This window comes from Notamacropus eugenii, chromosome 5 (assembly GCF_028372415.1).
Source record: "Notamacropus eugenii isolate mMacEug1 chromosome 5, mMacEug1.pri_v2, whole genome shotgun sequence".
Lineage (NCBI taxonomy): Eukaryota > Metazoa > Chordata > Mammalia > Diprotodontia > Macropodidae > Notamacropus > Notamacropus eugenii.
Genome location: NC_092876.1, coordinates 328,731,244 through 328,752,659, shown reverse-complemented (window position 1 = coordinate 328,752,659; position 21,416 = coordinate 328,731,244). Strand labels below are relative to the sequence as shown.

Below are 21,416 nucleotides of genomic sequence, written 5' to 3'. Positions count from 1 at the left end.
TTGTGCAAACCATGGAGGGAGATGGGCTTTGGCCTCTCTTCTTTTCCAGGCCAAGCCTGATCACTACAATTACACAATTCAATTTTATTTTTTTTCTTTTACATTGCTGTAGTCGTATATGTGATTTTCCTGATTCTGCTTCCTTAATTTTGCATCCGTCAGTTCATCTAAGTTTTTCCATGCTTCTTTGAATTGGACTCTACCTTTTAACCTAGGGGACTTTTTTATTATATGGCCAGAAAGAGGCTTTTCTTTGTGTAGTGCTTTGTTATTGCTTAGACATTTTTAGTCATTGTGACCCCATTTGGATTTTCTTGGCAAAGATACTGGAATGGTTTGCCATTTCCTTCTCTACTTAATTATATAGATGAGGAAACTGAGGCAAACAGCATTAATTGACTTGCCCACTATCACATAGCCAGTAAGTGTCTGAGATCAGATTTGGACTCAGATCTACCTGACTCCATACCTGGCATTCTATCCACTGCGCCACCTTGCTACTCTCTTGTGTAGTCATACTGGTAGGTAAACCTATCCTTTTCTGGCCCTTCTGATCTGCCAGCACACATACCTAAGAAAAGAATCTAGTGGCTTCCCAGTGAAAGGGGACTGTGTGGTTCACTACTTGGTCAGATTTTACTAAGTGAGACACACAGCATACCTGGGCAGGAAAGGAATGAATGAGGAAATGTCTCACGGAACCTTAAGTTCAGTCTTAACTTTCTTCTCTTTATCTGTTGGGATCTCTGACCTTTGGCGCTACTTAACCATCCTTACACATCCTCAGATTTATTTTCATTAGCTCAGCTCAGGTTTTCTCATTCAATACTTATCCCTTGGAAAATATCTCTTTTAATCTCCTTTGCTACACTAAAGCTACTGTTTGTTTTTTTCAATGCTGTATTTACCTGCTCTCAGTCTCCATAGCTGCTTTATTTGTCCTTCTCAGGGAATTTCCTTCTAGCGGTATCTGGATTCTTATTGGATAACCTTCTTGTTCATACCATCTGCCTCCTTGCCAAAAATGCGTGCAGTGAATGGTCATCTTTGACCACCATTTTGCCCACTTTAAAACAGTTTATTGAGATTCTCTGAGGTCTAAAGCTCAAGGACGTGGTAACATAATGGAAAGACCACTAGATTTGTTGACACAAGATTTAAATCTTGCCATTTGCTGGCTATCTTACCAGTAAACTGAAAAAGTAGCATCACCTTTATGGGTCTCAGTTTCCTTATTGGGAACATGAAGGAGTTGGACTAGGTAACCTCTAATATCTCTTTCAACTTTCTTGATTAGTTATGAATCTGGTTGAAGTTGGAGTACAGAACAACCTTGGTGAGATGTGGTCCCTAAATTGAAAGGAAAAATTGCTCCAGCTGCCTTAGAAGAGGTTTTGTCACCTCCTGTCCCAATGAGGTCATCCAGTCACTTAAACCAGAGAAATTCAACAACCACAACAAGCATACAGCTACTTATGTAAACACCCTAACACTACTGTTTGTTGTCTAGTGTAACAGATATCAAAAGAAAATTGACAAGTTAGATTTCTTTTAAAAACTTAAGAGAAATTTTTTGAAAAACTAACAGATTTAAACTAAAACTTCCCCTTTACAATTCTAACAATTAAAATTATAATTCAGTTCTTCAATGTATTTATCAAAGTGGCTGAACGCAGCAACATTAAAGAATACTTTTCATTGGGTCAAACGATAGAATCTTTTTTGGATATTCCTAACTGGTTCAGAATATCTGGCCTGTGGTCACACAGCAGATGTCAAAGGCAGGATTCAAAATGGGTTTGTTTGTTGTAGAAAAGGTTAGGTCTTTGTCAGGAAAGAGGTAGAATAAATCACATATCCACAGCTTCTTCTCTATCCACAAGGAAAAATGACAAGTGATAATTTGTTCTGCTTGACTATACATGCTTGTAACAGGAGTTTTATTTTTCTTTCTTTCTCAACTGGGGTGAGTGGGTGGAAGGGAGAGAACACAGACTTTAACTGATTAAAAAAAATTAACTTTAAAAAATGACAGGCATGGTAAACTTATTTGAGGTTGTATAGGTGTACATAGTAACACAGAGGTAGATTTCAGTTCAGGAAGAGAAGGAGGTTATTATACTGTCCTCTTCTGTGCTTATGACCTTGAACCAAATGCAGTAAGGTCACTGATCATGTAATGCATGACTGAGTGCAGCATGTCACAGATGAAGGAGAATCAATGCTGGATACGTAAGATGGACAGTGCAGTGGGAAATTTGTTATTGTTCAATCATTTCAGCTATATCCAACTCTTCACGACTCTATTAACCGTTTTCTTGGCAAAGATACTGGAGTGGTTTGCCATTTCCTCCTCCAACTCATTTTACAGCTGAGGAAATTGAGGCAAACAGGGTTAAGTGACTTGCCCATGGTCACACAAGCTCATAAGAGTCTGAGGCCAGATTTGAACTCAGGGAGATGGATCTTCCTGTCTCCAGGTCTGGCGCTCTGTCCTCTGCGACACTTAGCTGCCTGAAATGATTTCCCATTGTTAGTGGAACACTAACTTGCTACCCGATATTGGACTTTATGCATTTAATTGTTTCTTAATTGTTAAATGCTTGCCTTTTCAGTGAGGTGGGGAGGAAAGGGAAGAAGGGAGAGGATTTGAAACTCAAAATTTTAAAAAGTGAATGTTAAAATTATTTTTAGATGTAATGGGAAAAAATAAAATATTAAATATGTATATGCGTATTTAGAATGAGTTACATAGAATGAGGATATGTAGAAGAGTTATACTGATAAGAAGGCGCTTTATCTCATTAACAACCAATTTGGAGCTTGTAGCCTCCTTTGCAGTGATTATAGTGACATCTATACTAAAAGAAAAGTTGGAGGAGGAAATGGTTTTTTTTATAAGGGAGACTAGTTGAGATTTAGATTATGTTGAATTTGAAGCTATTCAAATGGAAATGGCCAGTGGATGCTGAAATCATAGGAGTATATAATTAAAGACCATCTGGTTTACCTCCTCCCTATATAAAAGTGGAAACTGAGACATAGAAGGGTTAAGTATCTGGGCTGGAGTCAAATTGTATGAATCAGATTTCCAAGGCAGCAATTATAAAGAAAAAAGAGCAAAGTACTAAAGACTGAACTTTGAGGTGTACCTACTTAGAGTTCTGGAAGAGAAAGACTGGCAGCGAAGGAGTCAGAATGGAAGGAAAGCTAGAATATGTCATAGAGAAAAAAAAGATTTAAAAAAAGAGAGAGTAGCCAGCAATGTAAAATGCAAAAAGGAAGGAGCATTTGTCATAATGTGGTTGGATTGGACAGCATGGTTGGTACGTTTTTGTTGTCGTTCATTCATTTCAGTTGTGTCCAACTCTTCATGACCCATTTGGGGTTTTCTTGGCAAAGATACTGCAATGCTTTGCCATTTTTTTCTCCAGTTCATTTTACAGATGAGAAACTAAGGTAAAAGTTAAGTAACTTGCCCCATAATCACAAAGCTAATATCTGAGGTCAGATTATGAGTCTTCCTGACTTCAGACTGAGCATTCTCTCCACTGTACCACCTAGTTGCCCCAGTTCACATTATTCCTTTCAAAAGTCTGGCAGTAAAGAGATGAAGGAAAAACTAGTTAATAACTGAAGTGGATAAAATAAAGCAAAGGGTTTGTTTGTTTTTTTTCCCGTGAATGTTTGAAAGCAGAAGCGAAGGACCAAAGGATTAATATCTATGTTTTAAGAATACAAATTTGCATGTGTGTGTTTTGTCTATGATAAAAGACACCTGAGGAAAAATTCAGATCACTTTGATGGCTGAGACTGTGTGCTACAGAGGTAGCAAATTCTCTTCTGAAGCTCCCTTGGAGGATGCCAGAAGGCATCCAGGAGATACAATCTATCATCATGGTTTGTAAACCAGTACTCTACTGTTCAAAACAGGGAATGTCTGAAAGGGGCTGAGATACTCTTTGATGTTAGACTGACTTTCTTCTCTACATTAGGAGCCTTTCACTTAAAGTAACTGAGAGATACATGGAGAACTAGCAGAATATCAGCCAAGTAAGCTTTAGAAAAACTGAGCTCTGAGAGAACTTTATAGAATTTCTGGGAATAGTCACTTAACAGTAGAAGCTGAGAGAGAGGATAAAAGCCATTGGGACATAACCGAACAAAAATCACAAAAAGGCAGAACCCAACATGGTCATTCTTAGGTCTGCAGTAAACCTTTCCCACAGCAGGCCTATGCATGCAGATATTTGGGGTACAGACGTTCTTGGGTCCTGTGAGAACAGCCTCCAAGTTATTAGAATAGTTGAGCTTTGTGATTGTCTCAAGTTGTAGGAGTCATTGAGCCTTGTGATCATTCAGCAGAGTATAGAACCAGAGTTAGCATGGCAGAAACAAGAGTGCATCCCTGGTTTGGTTCACTTAGCAGTTACAAGCATAGGAATTCAGGAACTGTTAACACGTCAGGAGATTTTGATTGATCACCTTCCTTTGCAGCATGTTAGCTGCTTCTGGCTTTCACACATATCAAAACAATACAAAAATTATTTGATTTTGCCAGAGGTTGAGATCATCCAGCAGGTGAGTGTAAAAGATTGTTGTTATGCCAAGCTCAGGGCACAACTTGCTTGCTGAGCATTAGCTCTGGAGAACAGGGTGTTTCCTAGTATGTTGACAAATTCATAGTTTAGTGAGAGAGACAACATGAGGACTATTGACAAATAAGATATATACAGGATAAAGTGGAAATGATCAACAGAGGGAAGGGATTAATGTTAAGGATAATCAGGAAAGGTTTCTCATAGAAGGTAGGATTTCAGTTGGGATTTAAAGGAAACCAGGAAAGTCAAGAGGAAAGAGAATTCCAGCCATAGGGAATAGCCAATAAAAATTCCTGGGGGAAAAGAAACAAGCATATGTTAAGCACTTATAATTTGTAATTCTTAGATTTTTACATTTAAGGTAGTAAATCCCCCTTTGAGTTAGGAGACAAGGACAATAACCATTATGACCGTTGCATTTTATAGTGAGAAATATGTCCTATATTCAACCCATTTATTGACTAGTTAACATAGGAAATGATATTCAACCTGCAGAGAACCCAAATATAATAATTTTTTTTCCATTCATTGTTCATGTCCAATTCTTTTTTACCTCATTTGGGGTTTTCTTGGCAAAGATACCAGAGTGATTTGCCTTTTCCAGCTCCTTTTACAGATATGGAACTGAGGCAAACAGGGTCAAGTGAGTTGCCCAGGGTCACACAGCTAGTAAGGATCTGAAACCACATTGAATACAAGAAGATGATTCTTCTTGACTCCATGCCTAGCTGCCCTAAAATATAAATATGAAATCTATAATCATAGAGTCATATAATATTAGAGCTGGATGCTTTTACAGAAATTATCTAGTGGGGCAGAGCCAAGATGGCGGAGTAGAAACACACAAATACGCTAGCTCTGAACCCACAGCCCATGAAATATCTGTAGTAAAGAGCCGCCAATAAATTCGGGAGCAGGAGAAGCCATGTAACAGTGGAGCGGATGAGATTTCTGTTCCAGAGGGACCTGCAAACCTCTCACAAAAGGTCCGTTGCACTACGGACGCGGAGCCCAGCCCAGCCCTGCACCAGCCCCGCACTGGCCCCAGCACCGAGAGGAACAGTTCTGAGGGGACTTCAGGGACGGGATCTCCAACGGCCGCGCGGGTCCCTCCACCCACAGGTGACGGGGGTCAGTGAGAAGGTCTCTTTGGTGGGTCGAGAAGGGAGTGGGGTGCCCCCATTCTCAGGCCCCCTCGGGAGGCAACAGCGGAGGCGGGAGCAGACCGGGGCTCCCCAAGCAGGCAGGAGCCCGGATCCATTGTTGAAGGTCTCTGCATAAACCCCCTGAGGGAACTGAGCCCATGAGGCGTCCCTGCCTCCACCTGACCACCTGAACATAATCTCACACTGAACAGTAGCCCTGCTCCCGCCCAAAGCCCTGAGGCTGGGGAGCAGCATTTGAGCCTCAGACCCCAAGCGCTGGCTGGGAGGATCAGGAGGCGAGGTGGGTGTGAGGAGAATATTCAGAGCTCAAGTCACTGGCTGGGAAAATGCCCAGAAAAGGGAAAAAAACCAAGACTATAGAGGGTTACTTTCTTGGTGAGCAGGTTTCTCCTTCCCTCCCTTCTGATGAGGAAGAGCGGTGCTCACCATCAGGGGAAGAAACAAAAGTCAGTGCTTCTACATCCCAGCCCACTCAATGGGATCAGTTCTGGGAAAAGGTCATAAAGAGCCCAAAAAATTTTCAAAATCAAGTTAGAGAGGTGGAGGAAAAACTGGGAAGAGCAATAAAAGACTTGTAAGCTAAGTATGAACAACAAATCAGCACCCTGCTAAAGGAGACCCAAAAAAATGCTGAAGAAAATAACACCCTGAAAAATAGGCTAACTCAATTGGCAAAGGAGGTTCAAGAAGCCAATGAGGAGAAGAATGCTTTCAAAAGCAGAATTAGCCAAATGGAAAAGGAGATTCAAAAGCTCACTGAAGAAAATAGTTCTTTCAAAATTAGAATGGAACAGATGGAGGCTGATGACTTTATGAGAAACCAAGAAATCACAAAACAAAACCAAAAGAATGAAAAAATGGAAGATAATGTGAAATATCTCATTGGAAAAACAACTGACCTGGAAAATAGATCCAGGAGACACAATTTAAAAATTATGGGACTACCTGAAAGCCATGATCAAAAAAAGAGCCTAGACATCATCTTTCAAGAAATTATCAAGGAAAACTGCCCTGATATTCTAGAACCAGAAGGCAAAATAAATATTGAAAGAATCCACCAATCACCACCTGAAAAAGATCCAAAAAGAGAAACTCCTATAAATATTGTGGCCAAATTCCAGAATTCCCAGGTCAAGGAGAAAATACTGCAAGCAGCTAGAAAGAAACAATTCAAGTACTGTGGAAATACAATCAGGATAACACAAGATCTAGCAGCTTCTACATTAAGGGATCGAAGGGCATGGAATAGGATATTCCAGAAGTCAAAGGAATTAGGACTAAAACCAAGAATCACCTACCCAGCAAAACTGAGTATAATACTTCAGGGGAAAAATTGGTCTTTCAATGAAATCGAGGACTTTCAATGAAATCGAGGACTTTCAAGCATTCTTGATGAAAAGACCAGAGCTGAAAAGAAAATTTGACTTTCAAACACAAGAATGAAGAGAAGCATGAAAAGGTAAACAGCAAATAGAAGTCATAAGGGACTTATAAAAGTTGAACTGTTTACATCCCTACATGGAAAGACAATATTAGTAACTCTTGAAACTATTCAGTATCTGGGTTCTTGGTAGGATTGCACACACACACACACACACACACACACACACACACACACACACACATATGCACATGCACACACTCATAGAGACAGAGTGCGCAGAGTGAATTGAATAGGATGGGATCATATCTTTAAAAAAAATGAAATCAAGCAGTGAGAGAGAGATATATGGGAGGAGAAAGGGAGAAATGGAATGGGGCAAATTATCTCTCATAAAAGAGGCAAGCAAAAGATTTTTTTAGTTTGGGGAAAAAGAGGGGAGGTGAGAGAAAAACATGAAGTTTACTCTCATCACATTCCACTAAAGGAAGGAATAAAATGCACACTCATTTTGGTATGAAAACCTATCTTACAATACAGGAAGGTGGGGGACAAGGGGACAAACAGGGTGGGGGGGACGATGGAAGGGAGGGCATGGGGAGGAGGGTACAATTTGAGGTCGACACTCACAGGGAGGGACAGGATCAAAAAAGAGAATAGAAGTAATTGGAAGCAGGATAGGATGGAGGGAAATATAGTTAGTCTTATATAACATGACTATTATGGAAGTCATTTGCAAAACTACACAGATTTGGCCTATATTGAATTGCTTGCCTTCCAAAGGGAGGGGGAGGAGGGAGGGAGGAAAAGAAGTTGGAACTCAAAGTTTTAGGAATAACTGTCAAGTACTGTTCTTGCTGCTAGGAAATCAGAAATACAGGTAAAGGGGTATAGAAAGTTATTTGGCCCAACAGGACAGAGGAGAGGATGGAGACAAGGGCAGAGAGGAATGATGGAGAAGAGAGCGGAGTGGAGATGGGGGCAATTGGAATGCTCGGTGTTTTGGGGTGGGGGGAGGGGACAAGGGGGGAGAAAATTTGGAGCCCAAAATTCTGTGAAAATGAATGTTAAAAGTGAAATAAATAAATAAATTTAAATTAAAAAAAAAAAAAAGAAATTATCTAGTCCAAGCTCTTCATTTTATAAGTGAGGAAACTGAGCCCTGGAAAGCTCAAATGATTTGCTCACTATGTGATGTGTTAAATAAGTTAAATAAATGTTAAATTTAAAGTCCTGGAACATGCCCCGGATAACAGTAGAGGTAAGCAAGAGGTGCTAAGAGAGAAGCCACCCTGAGTTCTAAATCTTGCTTTGTTTAACCACCCACAGATATTTGAGAATTTACTGTCGTTAAGAATCAAATGCTGGAAGATGCTTCCTAACTGCTTTGTTGTTTAGGGAGTTCCTGTCACCTTGGTATGGGGGTTGTATTTTTCAGGGAGTTATCAGAGTTCGCTTGGTGGAGGCTGAGAAACTAGAACGAAAGGATGGTTTCCTGGGGTTGAAAGGCAAGTCAGATCCATACGCCCTGGTGACTATTGGCCTCCAAAATTTCCGGAGCAAGACTGTGTACAGAAACTTGAATCCTACCTGGAATGAAGTTTTTGAGGTAAGAGCATCCTCAGAATCTCACCCTTTAATCTTACTCTTTAATCTTTTAGGTCTATTCTGTCTTTCCGGCTCTCTGTGTCTTTCTGCCTCTCAAAGGACAATCTTACTGTACGTTCTGTGGGAATACCTACCCCTTAGAAAAAGTATTGGTGAAGTTTGCTTAGGATTCCTCCTTTCTCTCTTCCCTCTCCCATGTTCCTGATGCCCTTATGTGATTCCCTATCTAATAATTGTGGTAATAGATAATACTTATGTAGCACCTGCTGTGTGTCAGGCACTGTGCTAAATTCTTTACAAATAGCATCTCATTTGATCCTCGTAACAACCCTGGTTGGTAAGGGATAGGATTATCCCCATTTTACAGATGAGGAAACTGAGGCTAACACTTGAACTCAGGTCTTCTAGACTTCAGATTTCGTTCTGTGCCCACTATGCCACCTAGCTTGCCCAGTGTTTCCCAGAGGACTGCCCTTTCTGAATTGCATTTCATATGTTGGATCACTCCCAGATTTTTTTTGGTAGTCCCTCACCCTGTCTGCACCCTGCTGTCCTTATAACTCCCCTAACCTATATTTAATAGCCTCAGGGTTCTGACTTCTGTTTTTCAATGTCATGTCTAGTTAATTTGATTGAACTAATGCTGGTGTATTAATGGGAGAAGGCTATCCTTTCCTCCTAAAATATTTGTACTTTCCAATGATTTCTGCTTTTGTCCCTAACCCAGAGAAATTGTACTAGGTGGCCTCTGGAGTCCTAGCCAGCTCTAAATCTATGAACTTTAAAATTGACTTCATGGTCCTCTGTCTCCCTCTTTATATTTTTTATTAACTCTGAACTCTTCTGGTTCTACCTTCTTCTAATACTTTGTGTCCTCCTCACCATCAAAGGACATGATGCCCGAGATCTATAATTTACAGCATGACTTTCATACAGACTCACATAAGAAGGTTTTGAGAGTTTGTTTGGTTCTGGCCTATCCTTTCATGAGGTTGATTGGCCAGACCATCCAAGAGAAAGTTAGCTCTTGTCTTACTGAAGAGCTCACCACCTCACTCAGTTACCTAAACCACTTTCAAACCCTAAGGTTAAGGAATTTTTCCATGACCAACCCAAAGCTTTCTTGCCTAAAGGGAGTTTCAGTTAGTAGGAGACGGTGGAGGACTTCCTGATATCAAGACTTCATTGAATGAATGGAGCCACTGGCTGGCCTTGGGTCAGTCTGACCAGGCAACCATGTTGTCTTTTCCAGAGGCAGGAGTGGGACAATGTATCATGAAATATTGACATAGGGCCAAAGTATCAAGGTACTTTAGAACCAACATTTGGAGGTGGCCCAAGGGGGCAGGTTTGCCAATCACTCTGAACATCAAAAACTGGCACAAGGGAGAGTGTGAAATTAGGGATCATTGCACAATACTGGGCTGGGTGTTGACAGAGCTGTTGTATGCCAGAGATTTGGTTTTATTTTTTCCTCGTGCTCTGTGGGAATATCAGACTTCTAGAGGACACCAGCTCTTTATCCCTTAGATCCTTTTAGCCGTTCTCTCAGGAATTTTTGCATTTTAAGCCTCTTCTTCTCTTATTGTGGAATGAGAGTTACTATGTGACTGGTGGGAAAGCCAAGCAATATTTTGTGAAACAGCAAGCCATCTCTGACTGAAATCCAAGGGCACAGGGCCATATTCAATTCAAGAAACATTTAGATGCCTACTATATTCCAGGCACTAAGCTAGTTCACGTGGATCCAAAGTTGAAAATCAGCAGTTCCCCCACTCTCAAGGAGAATATAATCTAATGAGGACAGGATACAAATAAACATAATACCAAGTAGAACGTGCTTGGGCTAAGCAGAGATTCAGACAAATCAAATCAACAAGCATTAGAAATATGAACAGAAACAGACAGTCTCTGCCCCTCAGGGAGCTTATATTCTGAACAAATAATACATAAAAAGAAGCTGAAAAGTGTGTAGAAGGTGGGGATGGTAGAGAAAGTGTAGAGGATCAGAAGTGTAGCCTAGAGGGAAATGAAGACATGACTCATCTGGTTGTTTTCCTTAAAACAGAGGTTCTGAGAGGAACTAGCCAATCAGAGGAACAGACTATTGGGTAGTATGTACTTTCAGCATGAGAAGTCCATGGATAGAGTGAATTTCCAAGGTGTGGCATGTTAAAAAAAAAAAAGAGAGAGAGAGAGACTTAGGAATGGAGCCTTTTTTATCAAAGAATAAGTTCATTTCAGCTGACTGGAAGGAAAGGAGCAAGATTTGGATACACAAGGCAATCTGGAGCTTCTATTAGATCATGCCATTAGGGGTTCTACCTACCTTGCCTATGTGGGGCAAGTCCTGCCTGCCTGTGGGTCTGTGAGGCTTCTTCCTCCTCTCTCCTCCTCCTCTTGATCACTGGGGGAAATCAGCAACACAGAAACTGACTGCAAATTCATGTTTTGGAAGTTACTACTCCCTTTGTCCTCTGTGACTCTCCTGTCAGTTGACAGATAATACTATCAAAAGAATTTCTGATCTAGAATCATAAAATGTTAAGGCTGGGATGGACCTTAGACATCATAAGGTCACAGAGCAAGAGCTGAGAGGTCATCTAAGGTCTCCTAACCCCATTTTGCAAAAGAAACTGAGACCCAGAGAGAAGGTAGATGTCCCTAGTCCAGGTAGCTAGTTGGTGACTATCTTTCCTCCTTGTTAAGATGGATACTCTTCCTTGGAAAAAGAGGGACAAGTAGGTTACCCAGTATCTCTCCCTCTCTGCCCACATCCTACATTCTCTAGAAATAGGAACTCTCCTTTTCTTTCTCCTTGTATTTGTCATTTCTTCCCTATTCCTGACCAGAATGGGAGTCTCAGAGAGCAATGGGACATGGACACAGAGACCTGAGAGAAAATTTGTTTCTAATATAAGTCATTTTTCTTCATCTGTATAATGAAGAAGTTGAACTAGATGGTTCCCTAAGGCCTCCACCAGCTCTAAATCATATGATCTCACTTTTCTGGGGAGAAGTTACCTAACAGCAGTTACCTGAGTCCTAGACATCCTGACCACTGCTTGATGCAAGGTACCACAGTTTTGGGGAAAGCATCTTGGTTGCCCTCAGCTGTCTTCCAAGAAGATATTATCTCCATATACTTTGTAAAGCATGCAAACCTTTTGTGAAATAATCATCCCAGATTAACCAAAATGGTATAAGTACGAATGATGAGAACTGCTGTTAGGCATGTGAGTAGGGGGTGGGGGAAGGCGAAATCTATTTTCCTACCTCTTGCCAGGAAAGTTGCTGCAGAACCTAAGGATATACCATCTACCCATTGCATTGCCAAGGAAACTTTTTCTCTTTCTGAAGTTTATAGTTTATGAAGTCCCGGGGCAAGACCTGGAAGTGGATTTGTATGATGAAGATACAGATAAAGATGACTTTCTGGGCAGGTGAGGATAATGCTAGCATGGGTCCACAATAGCAGACTTCCTTTAATTAGGCCATCTGCCACTACAAGGGTACCAGGCTGTTGGGCTGAGGAGCTCGGGGACTTGGATTTCCATTGCCCTCTTCTACCATTAGAAAACTGTGCCATATGTGAGGCCTGGTGATTTTACTTGTAATTTCAGCTACTGGGAAAGCTGGGGCTGGTGGATTGAGTCTGGGAGTTATGGGATGCATAAAGGCTAAAGCCAATCAAGTGTCTATGCTATATCTAGCACCAGTATGACAAACCAGTGGAAGGAAGGATGCCACCAGGCTGCCTGAGGTGGGGCAGATGGGCCCAGGTTGGCAGGTCAAAATTTCCATGACAATCAGCAGTCCCTTTAGAGAGGCCCCCTGCACTTCCAGCTTGGACAAGATAGGAAGACCTAATCTCAAGAAATAAATAAATAAAAATCTAACCTTATGACCTTCAACTCCTGGGACATTTAGCATGTCTCCGGTATCCTATTCTCTACCTGCAAAGTGTCTTGACTCAAAACAAACAAACAAACACACCCTAAGGTAATTATCCCCTAAGTTCCTGGACCTCAGTTTCCTCATCTGTAGAATGAGGGAGGACTCGGTGGCTTCTAAGCTTCCTTCTAGCTCTTAGTCTATGATCACACCCCCCTGCCCATACGCATCCCTGCTATATGAGGGACTCTAGGTTAGTTCAAAGGAATGGTGCTTCTGGCCTTACAGAAAACCTGCTTCCTTGATACCTGTGGTCTTAGGAGCGCAGCCAACTCAGCAATTCATTGCCAAGCCCACTTGTACCTGAGGACTACTGTGTGAATTTAAATGAATATTTGCGTGAAACTTGACTGGGCTTTTATTTCACAAACATATTTGGAGATAATAGTATGACCACTTGAAAAATGTCCTTTACAAAATAGTCCTTTGTGCCTTCTCACCCTTCCCTCATTTTTTTTATTTTTTCAGTTGTTTTTCAGTCATATCCAACTCTTTGTGACCCCATTTGGGTTTGTTTGGGGTTGGGGAGGCGGCCAAGATTTCTTGGTAAAAAAGTGGTTTGCCATTTCCTTCTCCAGCTCATTTTACAAACAAGGGACTGAGGCAAACAGAGTTAATTGACTTGCCCAAAGTCACACAGCTACTAAGTTTCTGAGGCAGGATTTGAACTCATAAAGATGAGTCTTCCAGATTCCAATCCCAGCTCTCTTTGCTTTGCCACTTAGCTGTACTCTTCCCTCATTGCAGTCAGCCAAAGGCAGAAGGTGAGGAGTGGATCTGTGGTGAAAGAAGCTAGCAGTTTAAAGGAGAAATAGCCAAGGCCTTCTGGGAGCCTGAAATAGATGACCAAAGTTCCTTTTTGTCTTCCAGTCTCCAGATCAACCTTGGCGATGTCATGAAGAACAGTGTGGTGGATGAGGTAAAGTCTGTCTTGGGACCTCACTCAGAGTCAGGACAGGCTAGCAGCCCAGAGATAAGTAACCTGCGCCCATCACCTTGTAACCCTCCAATCTAACAGTGGATGTAGTCTTGGAGCTGGGTTATGGGAATGAGCCCCAGTTACTTCAGTTTAACTGTCATGACTCTTTTCTGCTGAGAGACATACATGGTACCCCTATGTCTTATAAGGACATCCCTGTTGCAGATGGACACAAAGAATTCTTAACCTAGGATACAATGAACTTTAAAAAATATTTTGATAACTGTTTTTCAATATAATTGGATTTCTTGGTAATCCTATGTGTCTTATTTTACATATTTAAAAACATTCTGAGGAGTCACAAGATTGCCAAAGAGATGTACAGCACAAAAAAGTTAAACTCTACTTTAGCAGAAATCTCATTGGAACAAGCATTCTCTTCTCTCTCTCCCTCTCTCCCTCTCTCCCTCTCTCCCCCCCCTCCCTCCCTCTCCCTCTCCCTTTCCCTCTCTCTCTCTCTCTCCCTCTCTCTCTCCCTCTCTTTCTCTCCCTTCCTCACTCCCTCCCTATTCTTCTCTCCCTCCTCTCTTTTTAAAATAAAAAAGTTTGAGTGCCAAATTCTTTCCCTCCCTCCTCTTCCCCTACCATGCACCATTGAGAAGGCAAGAAATGTTATATCAATTATAAATGTGAAGGGCCATTTTTGAGTCTTGGGAAACTCTGTATTGAATACTAAATATAAGACAAGCGCAGAGATAAGTCATTGTCATATCATATGGGGAAACTAAGACTTAAAGAAATGATTTGCCCAAGGACACACTGGTAGTAAATGGCTAAGACAGGATTCAAACATAGGTCCTCTGACTCTCAATCTTGTTCTACTGCACCATACTGCTATTATGCGTAGGAAAGAAAAGCTAGAGCTTTTAAATTACTTAGTTGCTTTACTGAGTAAGAAAAGAAGCTATTTTTGGAGTCCCAACCCTCAGCAGATTCCTTTCCTTCTCAGTATCACAACTCCAAATCACTGAGTCAAAAGCTCTTTCTTGAAGTTCCCATAATGGGCATCTTGTTCTCTTTCCCAAGATCTTCTAACATAAATCAAGGACCTCTACCTAAGATGCAGTGGCCAGTGTATTTTGTCATTTTGTCAGATTGGGGAGGATTCGTAGCATCTCTCTAGAAATAGGAGGATCCCTGGGATGATGTATCTCCTGCCTTCTTTTTGTTTTCCCTCCTTTATTCTCAGTGGTTTGTCTTGAACAACACCACAAGTGGCCGGCTGCACTTGAAGCTTGAGTGGCTTTCTCTGACCACCTACCAGGAAGTTATGGCTGAGGTAAGTGTGGCAGATCTGATGGCTCAGCTGTCGGAGCTCCCAATCTCTTCCCTGCTGTACCCCCATCCATGAAAACCCAGACAAAATTCAAATTTGTAAAACTTGAAAAGGCATTGTCCTGGGGCACCCGCTTTTTAGCTAGGCTTCTGAATTTGAGTCAGCCCAACTGGACAAATTGGAACTGCCATGAGTGAGGTAATAGGATTATGACCTCCTTTAAAGATAGATTAAGTTTGCAGAATTTAGAAATGAAAAGAATTTTAGAGATTCCCTCACTTATCCCTTTATTTTACATGTGAGCAAGCCAAGGTCCCCAGAGACTAAATGATTTACCCTCAGTCACACACCTGGGATTCAAGCCTAGGTCCTTTGATTCCAAATTCAGTGTTCTTTGTACTGTTTGGAAATGACATACCCTCTGATCTCTGATTCTACTTCCTCTACCATCCCTAAACGATCTTTCCTTTTTAAAAATGAAAAATGATTGAGAGTCTGTTTCCATAATCCTCTCCCTTGTTACCTGTCATCTACTAACAGTCAAATCACACTGCCAAATATTCTTAATAACTACAATATTTGCTCCTGATTTTTTTGGTACTCATACCCTTCCATCTTTGTTGGAGACTTCAGTTGTTTGTGGTGATGAGCCCTCGGACCACCTAGTTCTTTAACCTCTTCATGTCTCCATCCCCACCCCACTATGGCCACCTACTAGTCTGATCATTATCTTTAGCTTTGTCATCTTTTGGAATTGCTGTTTCTGAAATTTTGAAATTCTGCTCTCTGACCAAACCTTCCTTTCCCTCCCCTTCTCTCTCTCACTCACACTAACCTCCTTTTTGTCCTTACTATAGACCTAAAATCGTTGTCTCTCTGGTCCCCTCTGCCCCTGACTTCACTTAACCTCTTTAAGTCTAGCAGCCTAGCTCCTAAGCAGGTTTAGAGAGAGCAGACTCTCCCCTACTCTTTTAAAAACAACTTCTACTGATACCTCTCCCTGCCCTATCCAGCAACCCACCCCTTGTAACAAAGTAATAATAATGATAGTAACGATTTTTAAAAGAGGTCTAAACTAACCAACCCATCACCTGGGTCTGATAGAAGATGTAATGTTTCGCACCCATAGCCTCCTATCTCTGCAAGGAAGGGAGCAATGTACATTTCAGCATCCGTTCCCCAGGGGTTAAGTTTGATCACTGTGACAACGGAGAATTGAATTTCATTTTTTTTACATTGTTGTAGCCATTCTGTGTGTGTGTGTGAGAGAGAGAAAGAGAGATAGACAAAGACAGAGAGAGACACAAGACAGAGACAGAGACAGAAGCATTTTCCTCGTGCTGCTTTTTTAACTCTGCATTACTTCACATTAATCTTAGTCTGCTTCTCTGAATTTTTATTCTTATAGAGCAGCAGCCATTTCATTCATGCAACACAAAATATTTAGCAATCCCCAATCAGATTCACCCCAATCTTTAAAAAAAGAAAAGAAAAGAAAAACCCTCAGTATATTGTTTAGCAACAATATTTTCCTCTTCCCCTCCCAGAGAACCTTTACTTATAACAAAGAATAGAAGAGGGAGGCGGGGGGACAATTAAATAGAACTATGTTGTTACTGTTCAATCATATCCCACTCTTGGTGACCCCATTCGGGGTTTTCTGGAGTGGTTTACCATTTCCTTCTCCAGGTCATTTTACCAATGAGGAAACTGAGGCAAATGTTAAGTGACTTGCCCAGGGTCACACTGCTAGTCTGAGGACAGATTTGAACCCAGGTTTTCCTCCCTACAGGCCTGGGTTTCTATCCACTGCACCACCTAGCTGCCAGCAACACACTTGAAAAAAATAATCAATGTTATACATAGTGCTCCACACCCACAGTCATGACCTCTGCAAAAAAGCAGGAGAATGCCTTCTCGTATCTCTTCTTAGGAGCCAGGCTCTGTAATCATGATTTCACAACGTTCAGTTTTGATTGCTTTATTGTTGTTACTTCCATTTACTCTCTCGTAGACATAGCATGTATTTTCACCCTGGTTCTGTTTTATTGTTAATCCATTTATATAAGTCCTGCCCATGTTTCTCTACTCATCAGACATCGTTGCTTGCAGCGCTGTACAATTCCATTACATTCATGTGTCATTTGATTAACAGTTCCCAAATCAATGGGTATTCTCCCATTCACTGAGGAAAATGCCACAATCTCCCCTCCGAAGCTTGTGTCAGTACTTCATAGTCCTCACTACTGGGAAGTTCTTCCTAAGTCTAACTTAACTTCTCCATGCTTTAGTCTGCCTCTACACACACATAGAGAATAGTTGGCTACAGAGTAGCAGATATCTACCACTTCCTGAGCCAGGACCTCTGGTACTAGATTTAGGCCCCTTTGTAGAGGCAGCATCTTCAGAATCAGCATCCATCCTGTTTCTTGGGTAATTTTTCAAAAGTTGTTTTTGTGTCTGTCTACAGGATCCCTGTGGCCTCTCAACTGCCATCCTTGTTGTCTTCTTAGAAGGTGCCTGCAATTTACCAGTGAGTATTAAAAGTAGCCAAGTGCCTTCTTCGAATATAATTTTTGCACATACATGATAGTAACTCATATTTTTCTATCTTTGCTGTAGAGAAATCCTTTTGAGTATATGAATGGTGAATACAGAGCCAAAAAACTGCCCAGGTATGCCAAGGTAAGTGGTGGGACCCAGCTCTTCATCTGAAAGTGTAAAAGTTATGGATACTTTTCTTTTTCCTTTTGGCCAGAGTAAGACTAAGCCCAGCTCCTAATAAAGTCTTGGTTTGTTTAACCATTAAGCAGATATTTATTAAATATCCATTGTGTGATCCACAGTTCAGTTCAACCAACATTTATGTTTGTTATATAGAGGACCAGTTCAGATTCTGGGAAGACACCAAATTTTGATAAGACTGCCCTCCTGGAGTATGTTGTCTAGGAGGAGGATAAAATACATGAACAGATAAATACAAAATACAATAATACGTGATAAATACATTAGAAGACTTCAAGAAAGATTGTGATATGAGATCAGAAGGGGAAAGTCATCAACAGGCGGATGGGGGGAGGGTGGAATCAAGGAAGGTTTCAGGAGGAGGCAGTGTTTGAGTTGGGCTTTAAGGATGGATAAGAGTTGAACAGTTAAGGAGTGAGGACACTCCAGGCCAGGAAACAACATAAAAAAGATACAAAGGCAAGAGAAATCGAGGTTATGTTTAGAAACGAGAGGACACAAGCTTGGTTGTAGTGTAGAGTATGTAAAAGGGAGCAGTTTGCATCCAGGATACCTTGTCTACCCCCATCTCCAGCTTCACCTCCAGTTCTCCAAATACTTACCTCTCTTCTGTTCTTCTTCCTTCAGGTCTTGTCTTTAGGTTCAATAACAGTATTTGCCAGGTGACTTGTAAGAGTGAAAGTATTGTTTATTTAACTGGGTGTTGGAGAAAGAAAAGATTAGGAAATGGGATAAGTCAAGGCAAAAGCAGTAAGGAATACCTTGCAGTATTAAGTGATGATTGATTATCAGAAGAATAATTCCATGAGCTCCAGGGATGTTCCCCATAGAAGATCTCAAAGATTGTCAATGACAAATCACCATTACTTTCCCTTTTGATTTTTTTTAAAAAATATTTTATTGAGGCATTCTGTCTTTATACTGGGGAAACAGTTGGGAAGAAACATCCATCCCCCTCCCAGATTGACCCCTTCCTTTCAACCAAAAGTAACAGTTAAAACTATCTTCTTCAGGGATTGTATCTGAAAGTGTAAACAGCATTTTATCCCAGGTGCTGCAAGGAAGGACAAGTATTTAATGACCAGTTTATTCTCTGAGATCTTGTTGGTTTTTTAATTACTCAGAGTTCAACTTCCTTTTAGTGATTATTTACATTGTTGTAGCCGTGGTATACAGAATATTTTCCTTGGGCTGGAACCACTTACCATATTTTCTATAATTATAACTTCTGATAATGTGAATTTGAAGACACGCAGCCACTTCTTGCGCCAATCAAAATCTAGCTGTATTGTTCTCCTGGTTCTCCTTATTTTACTCTGCATCAATTCATAAAAGTCTTCCCATGCTTCTCTGAGTTCCTTATAGTTGCCCTTTCCTACTACATAATATCCCATTACATTCATATGCCCCATTTTCTTAAACCATTCCCTAGTATAAGGGTGCTTTGTTTCTAATTTTTTGCTGCCATGAAGTGTTACTGTGAATATTTTGGTATATACCCAGGGGTGGGGAACCTGCGACTTGGAGACCACGCCTGAGGACCTGAGGACCACATGTGGCCTCCACCCCGGTGTAGACCTTTGTTTTGGCTTTGACTACTGGGGGATGGTCTTTGCTGAAGAATGGATTTATCAGAATGGACAGTTTAGTCACTTTTCCTGAAGAGTTCCAAATTGAAATCCAGAATGGCTGGAACAATTCCCAGCTTCACCAAAGTGTTTTAGAGTTCCTTTTGATTCTTTTATCCACAGAACAAGGTGGACCGAGACCCCTCTGCCTATGTCAAGATGTGTGTGGGTCAGACGACTCAGACAAGTAAGGTAGGAGTGTGCTGTAGCAAACACTATCTGTGTCTGAGAGGAGAGCAGAAGTCCATCATTTTAGACTATTCAACCACCTAAGAATCCTAATTACTTCTATGTGAGATTCCCTGAACTCTGCCTGAAAACAAATTTTTGTCACAGAAAGGTGAATTCCATCTTTACTGCAAGGTGGCCTGAAGCACTTTTTTTCCTTTATTTTTTTTAATTGTAAAAATATTTTTCTTTAAGGTTTTCAGTTCTAAATTCTGTCCCTCCCTTCCTTCCCTCCTCCCTGAGATGAAAAGCAAATACATAGAGGTTATACATGTGAAATTATGTAAAACATTTCCATATTAATCGTTTTGTACAAGAAGACTCAAATAGAGGGGAAAAAATGAAAGCAAATGAAAATAGCACGTTTTAGTTCTTTCTCTGGGGGTGGATAGTACGCTTCATCATTAGTCTTTTGGGATGGTCTTGGATCATTGTATTCCTGAGAATAGTTAGGTCATTCATAGTTCATAGAGAACAGCTAAGTCATTCATAGTGAACCATATTGCTGTTACTACGGAGAACATTCTCCTGGCTCTGTTCACTTCACTATACATCGGTCAGTTCATGTAAATCCTTACAGGTTTTTCTGAGATCATCCTACTTGTGTTTTCTTATAGCACAATAATATTCTTTATAATAATGTACCACAGCTTGTGTAGCCATTCCCATTTGATCGGCATCCCTTCAATTGTCATTTCTTATCTACCACAAAAAGAGCTGCTATAAATATTTTTGTACAAATAGGTCCTTTTTCCTTTTGTGGATGCCTTTGGGATATAGATCTAGCAGTGGTTATCACTCAGTCAAAGGGGATGGATAGTTTTATAGTCTTGAAGCACTTTTGAAATAAGCTCCGTATTAGTCAGTAGTCAGTCTGCGCCAGCGTTTGCCTGCCAGACATAGCCAGTGGTAGAAGAAGCTGAGAAGGAACACCTCAGTAGATTTCAAGAAGTGCGTTTGCCAGATAAGCAGTTGAACATCACATTTAGGACACAAGATGTGGAGAACAGGAACAAGTCAGAGGGATGCTGCTGGCTGGGGATCTCCCTTCCCACCTCACCCAAGAAATGTTGTGCCTGGAACCTATGATAGTTTCATGAGTGGTTGAGAATCTGAGCCTGGGCAATCTGGAAATGGATAACTAAACCTGAGTAGTGGAGTTGGATTGATTAGGTTTTCTATGTTCACAGACGTGTGCCAACAGCAAGGATCCCGTTTGGAGCCAAGCCTTCACTTTCTTTGTTTACAGCGTGGCCACTGAACAGTTGCATCTGAAGGTTTGCTTGGGCTTGGGCTTTAGACTCTTATAGAACAAACCAAAACTCTGTTAATGTCATCTTTTATGACAGCATTCTTAGAAGGGCCCACATATTAGTCCCCATTGTTTTGTGTTGGGTCAGTGGGAGATGACAGACTCAGTTTGGGATCCACTGGGGGCTGCTTTGTTCTGACCACTGTTTCCTCCAGGTGATCGATGATGACCAAGAGTGTGCCCTGGGCATTCTGGAGCTTCCTTTGAGCCAGATCCTCACCTATGCAGACATGACCATCGAGCAGCGATTTCAGCTGGACCGCTCTGGCCTGGACAGCCTCATCTCCATGAAGCTGGTACTTCGGGTAAATGTCCCTCTTTCCTGCTTCCTCTGGACTAACATCCTGTCTGTGTGAGGAAGCTTTCACTGAGTGCTTGCCACCTCCGCACTGCACTGCACCAGGGGAGACACAAAGAAAGCAAAATAGAAATCTCCTGTCCTCAGAGAGCTCCTGGGCTAGGGAAGCAGAATGGGCCTGGGCAGCAGTTCTCCAAGTGTGATGCAAGATTTAAAGGATGCACAAGGTCAAAACTCTTT

General features: G+C 41.2%; 1 protein-coding gene across 2 annotated transcripts in view; it reads left to right on the top strand.

Annotated features, from left to right (window-relative positions):
- Window positions 1-21,416, top strand: part of ESYT3 (extended synaptotagmin 3) — a 94,661-nt gene that overhangs the window by 54,809 nt on the left and 18,436 nt on the right. For both annotated transcript variants that reach the window (XM_072613537.1, XM_072613538.1), the window contains exons 9-17: window positions 8,587-8,757; window positions 12,117-12,199; window positions 13,581-13,629; window positions 14,879-14,968; window positions 17,436-17,498; window positions 17,588-17,650; window positions 19,462-19,530; window positions 20,757-20,843; window positions 21,034-21,183. In XM_072613537.1, the coding sequence (XP_072469638.1) occupies window positions 8,587-8,757; window positions 12,117-12,199; window positions 13,581-13,629; window positions 14,879-14,968; window positions 17,436-17,498; window positions 17,588-17,650; window positions 19,462-19,530; window positions 20,757-20,843; window positions 21,034-21,183 (825 nt within the window). The remainder of the gene's footprint in view (window positions 1-8,586; window positions 8,758-12,116; window positions 12,200-13,580; window positions 13,630-14,878; window positions 14,969-17,435; window positions 17,499-17,587; window positions 17,651-19,461; window positions 19,531-20,756; window positions 20,844-21,033; window positions 21,184-21,416) is intronic.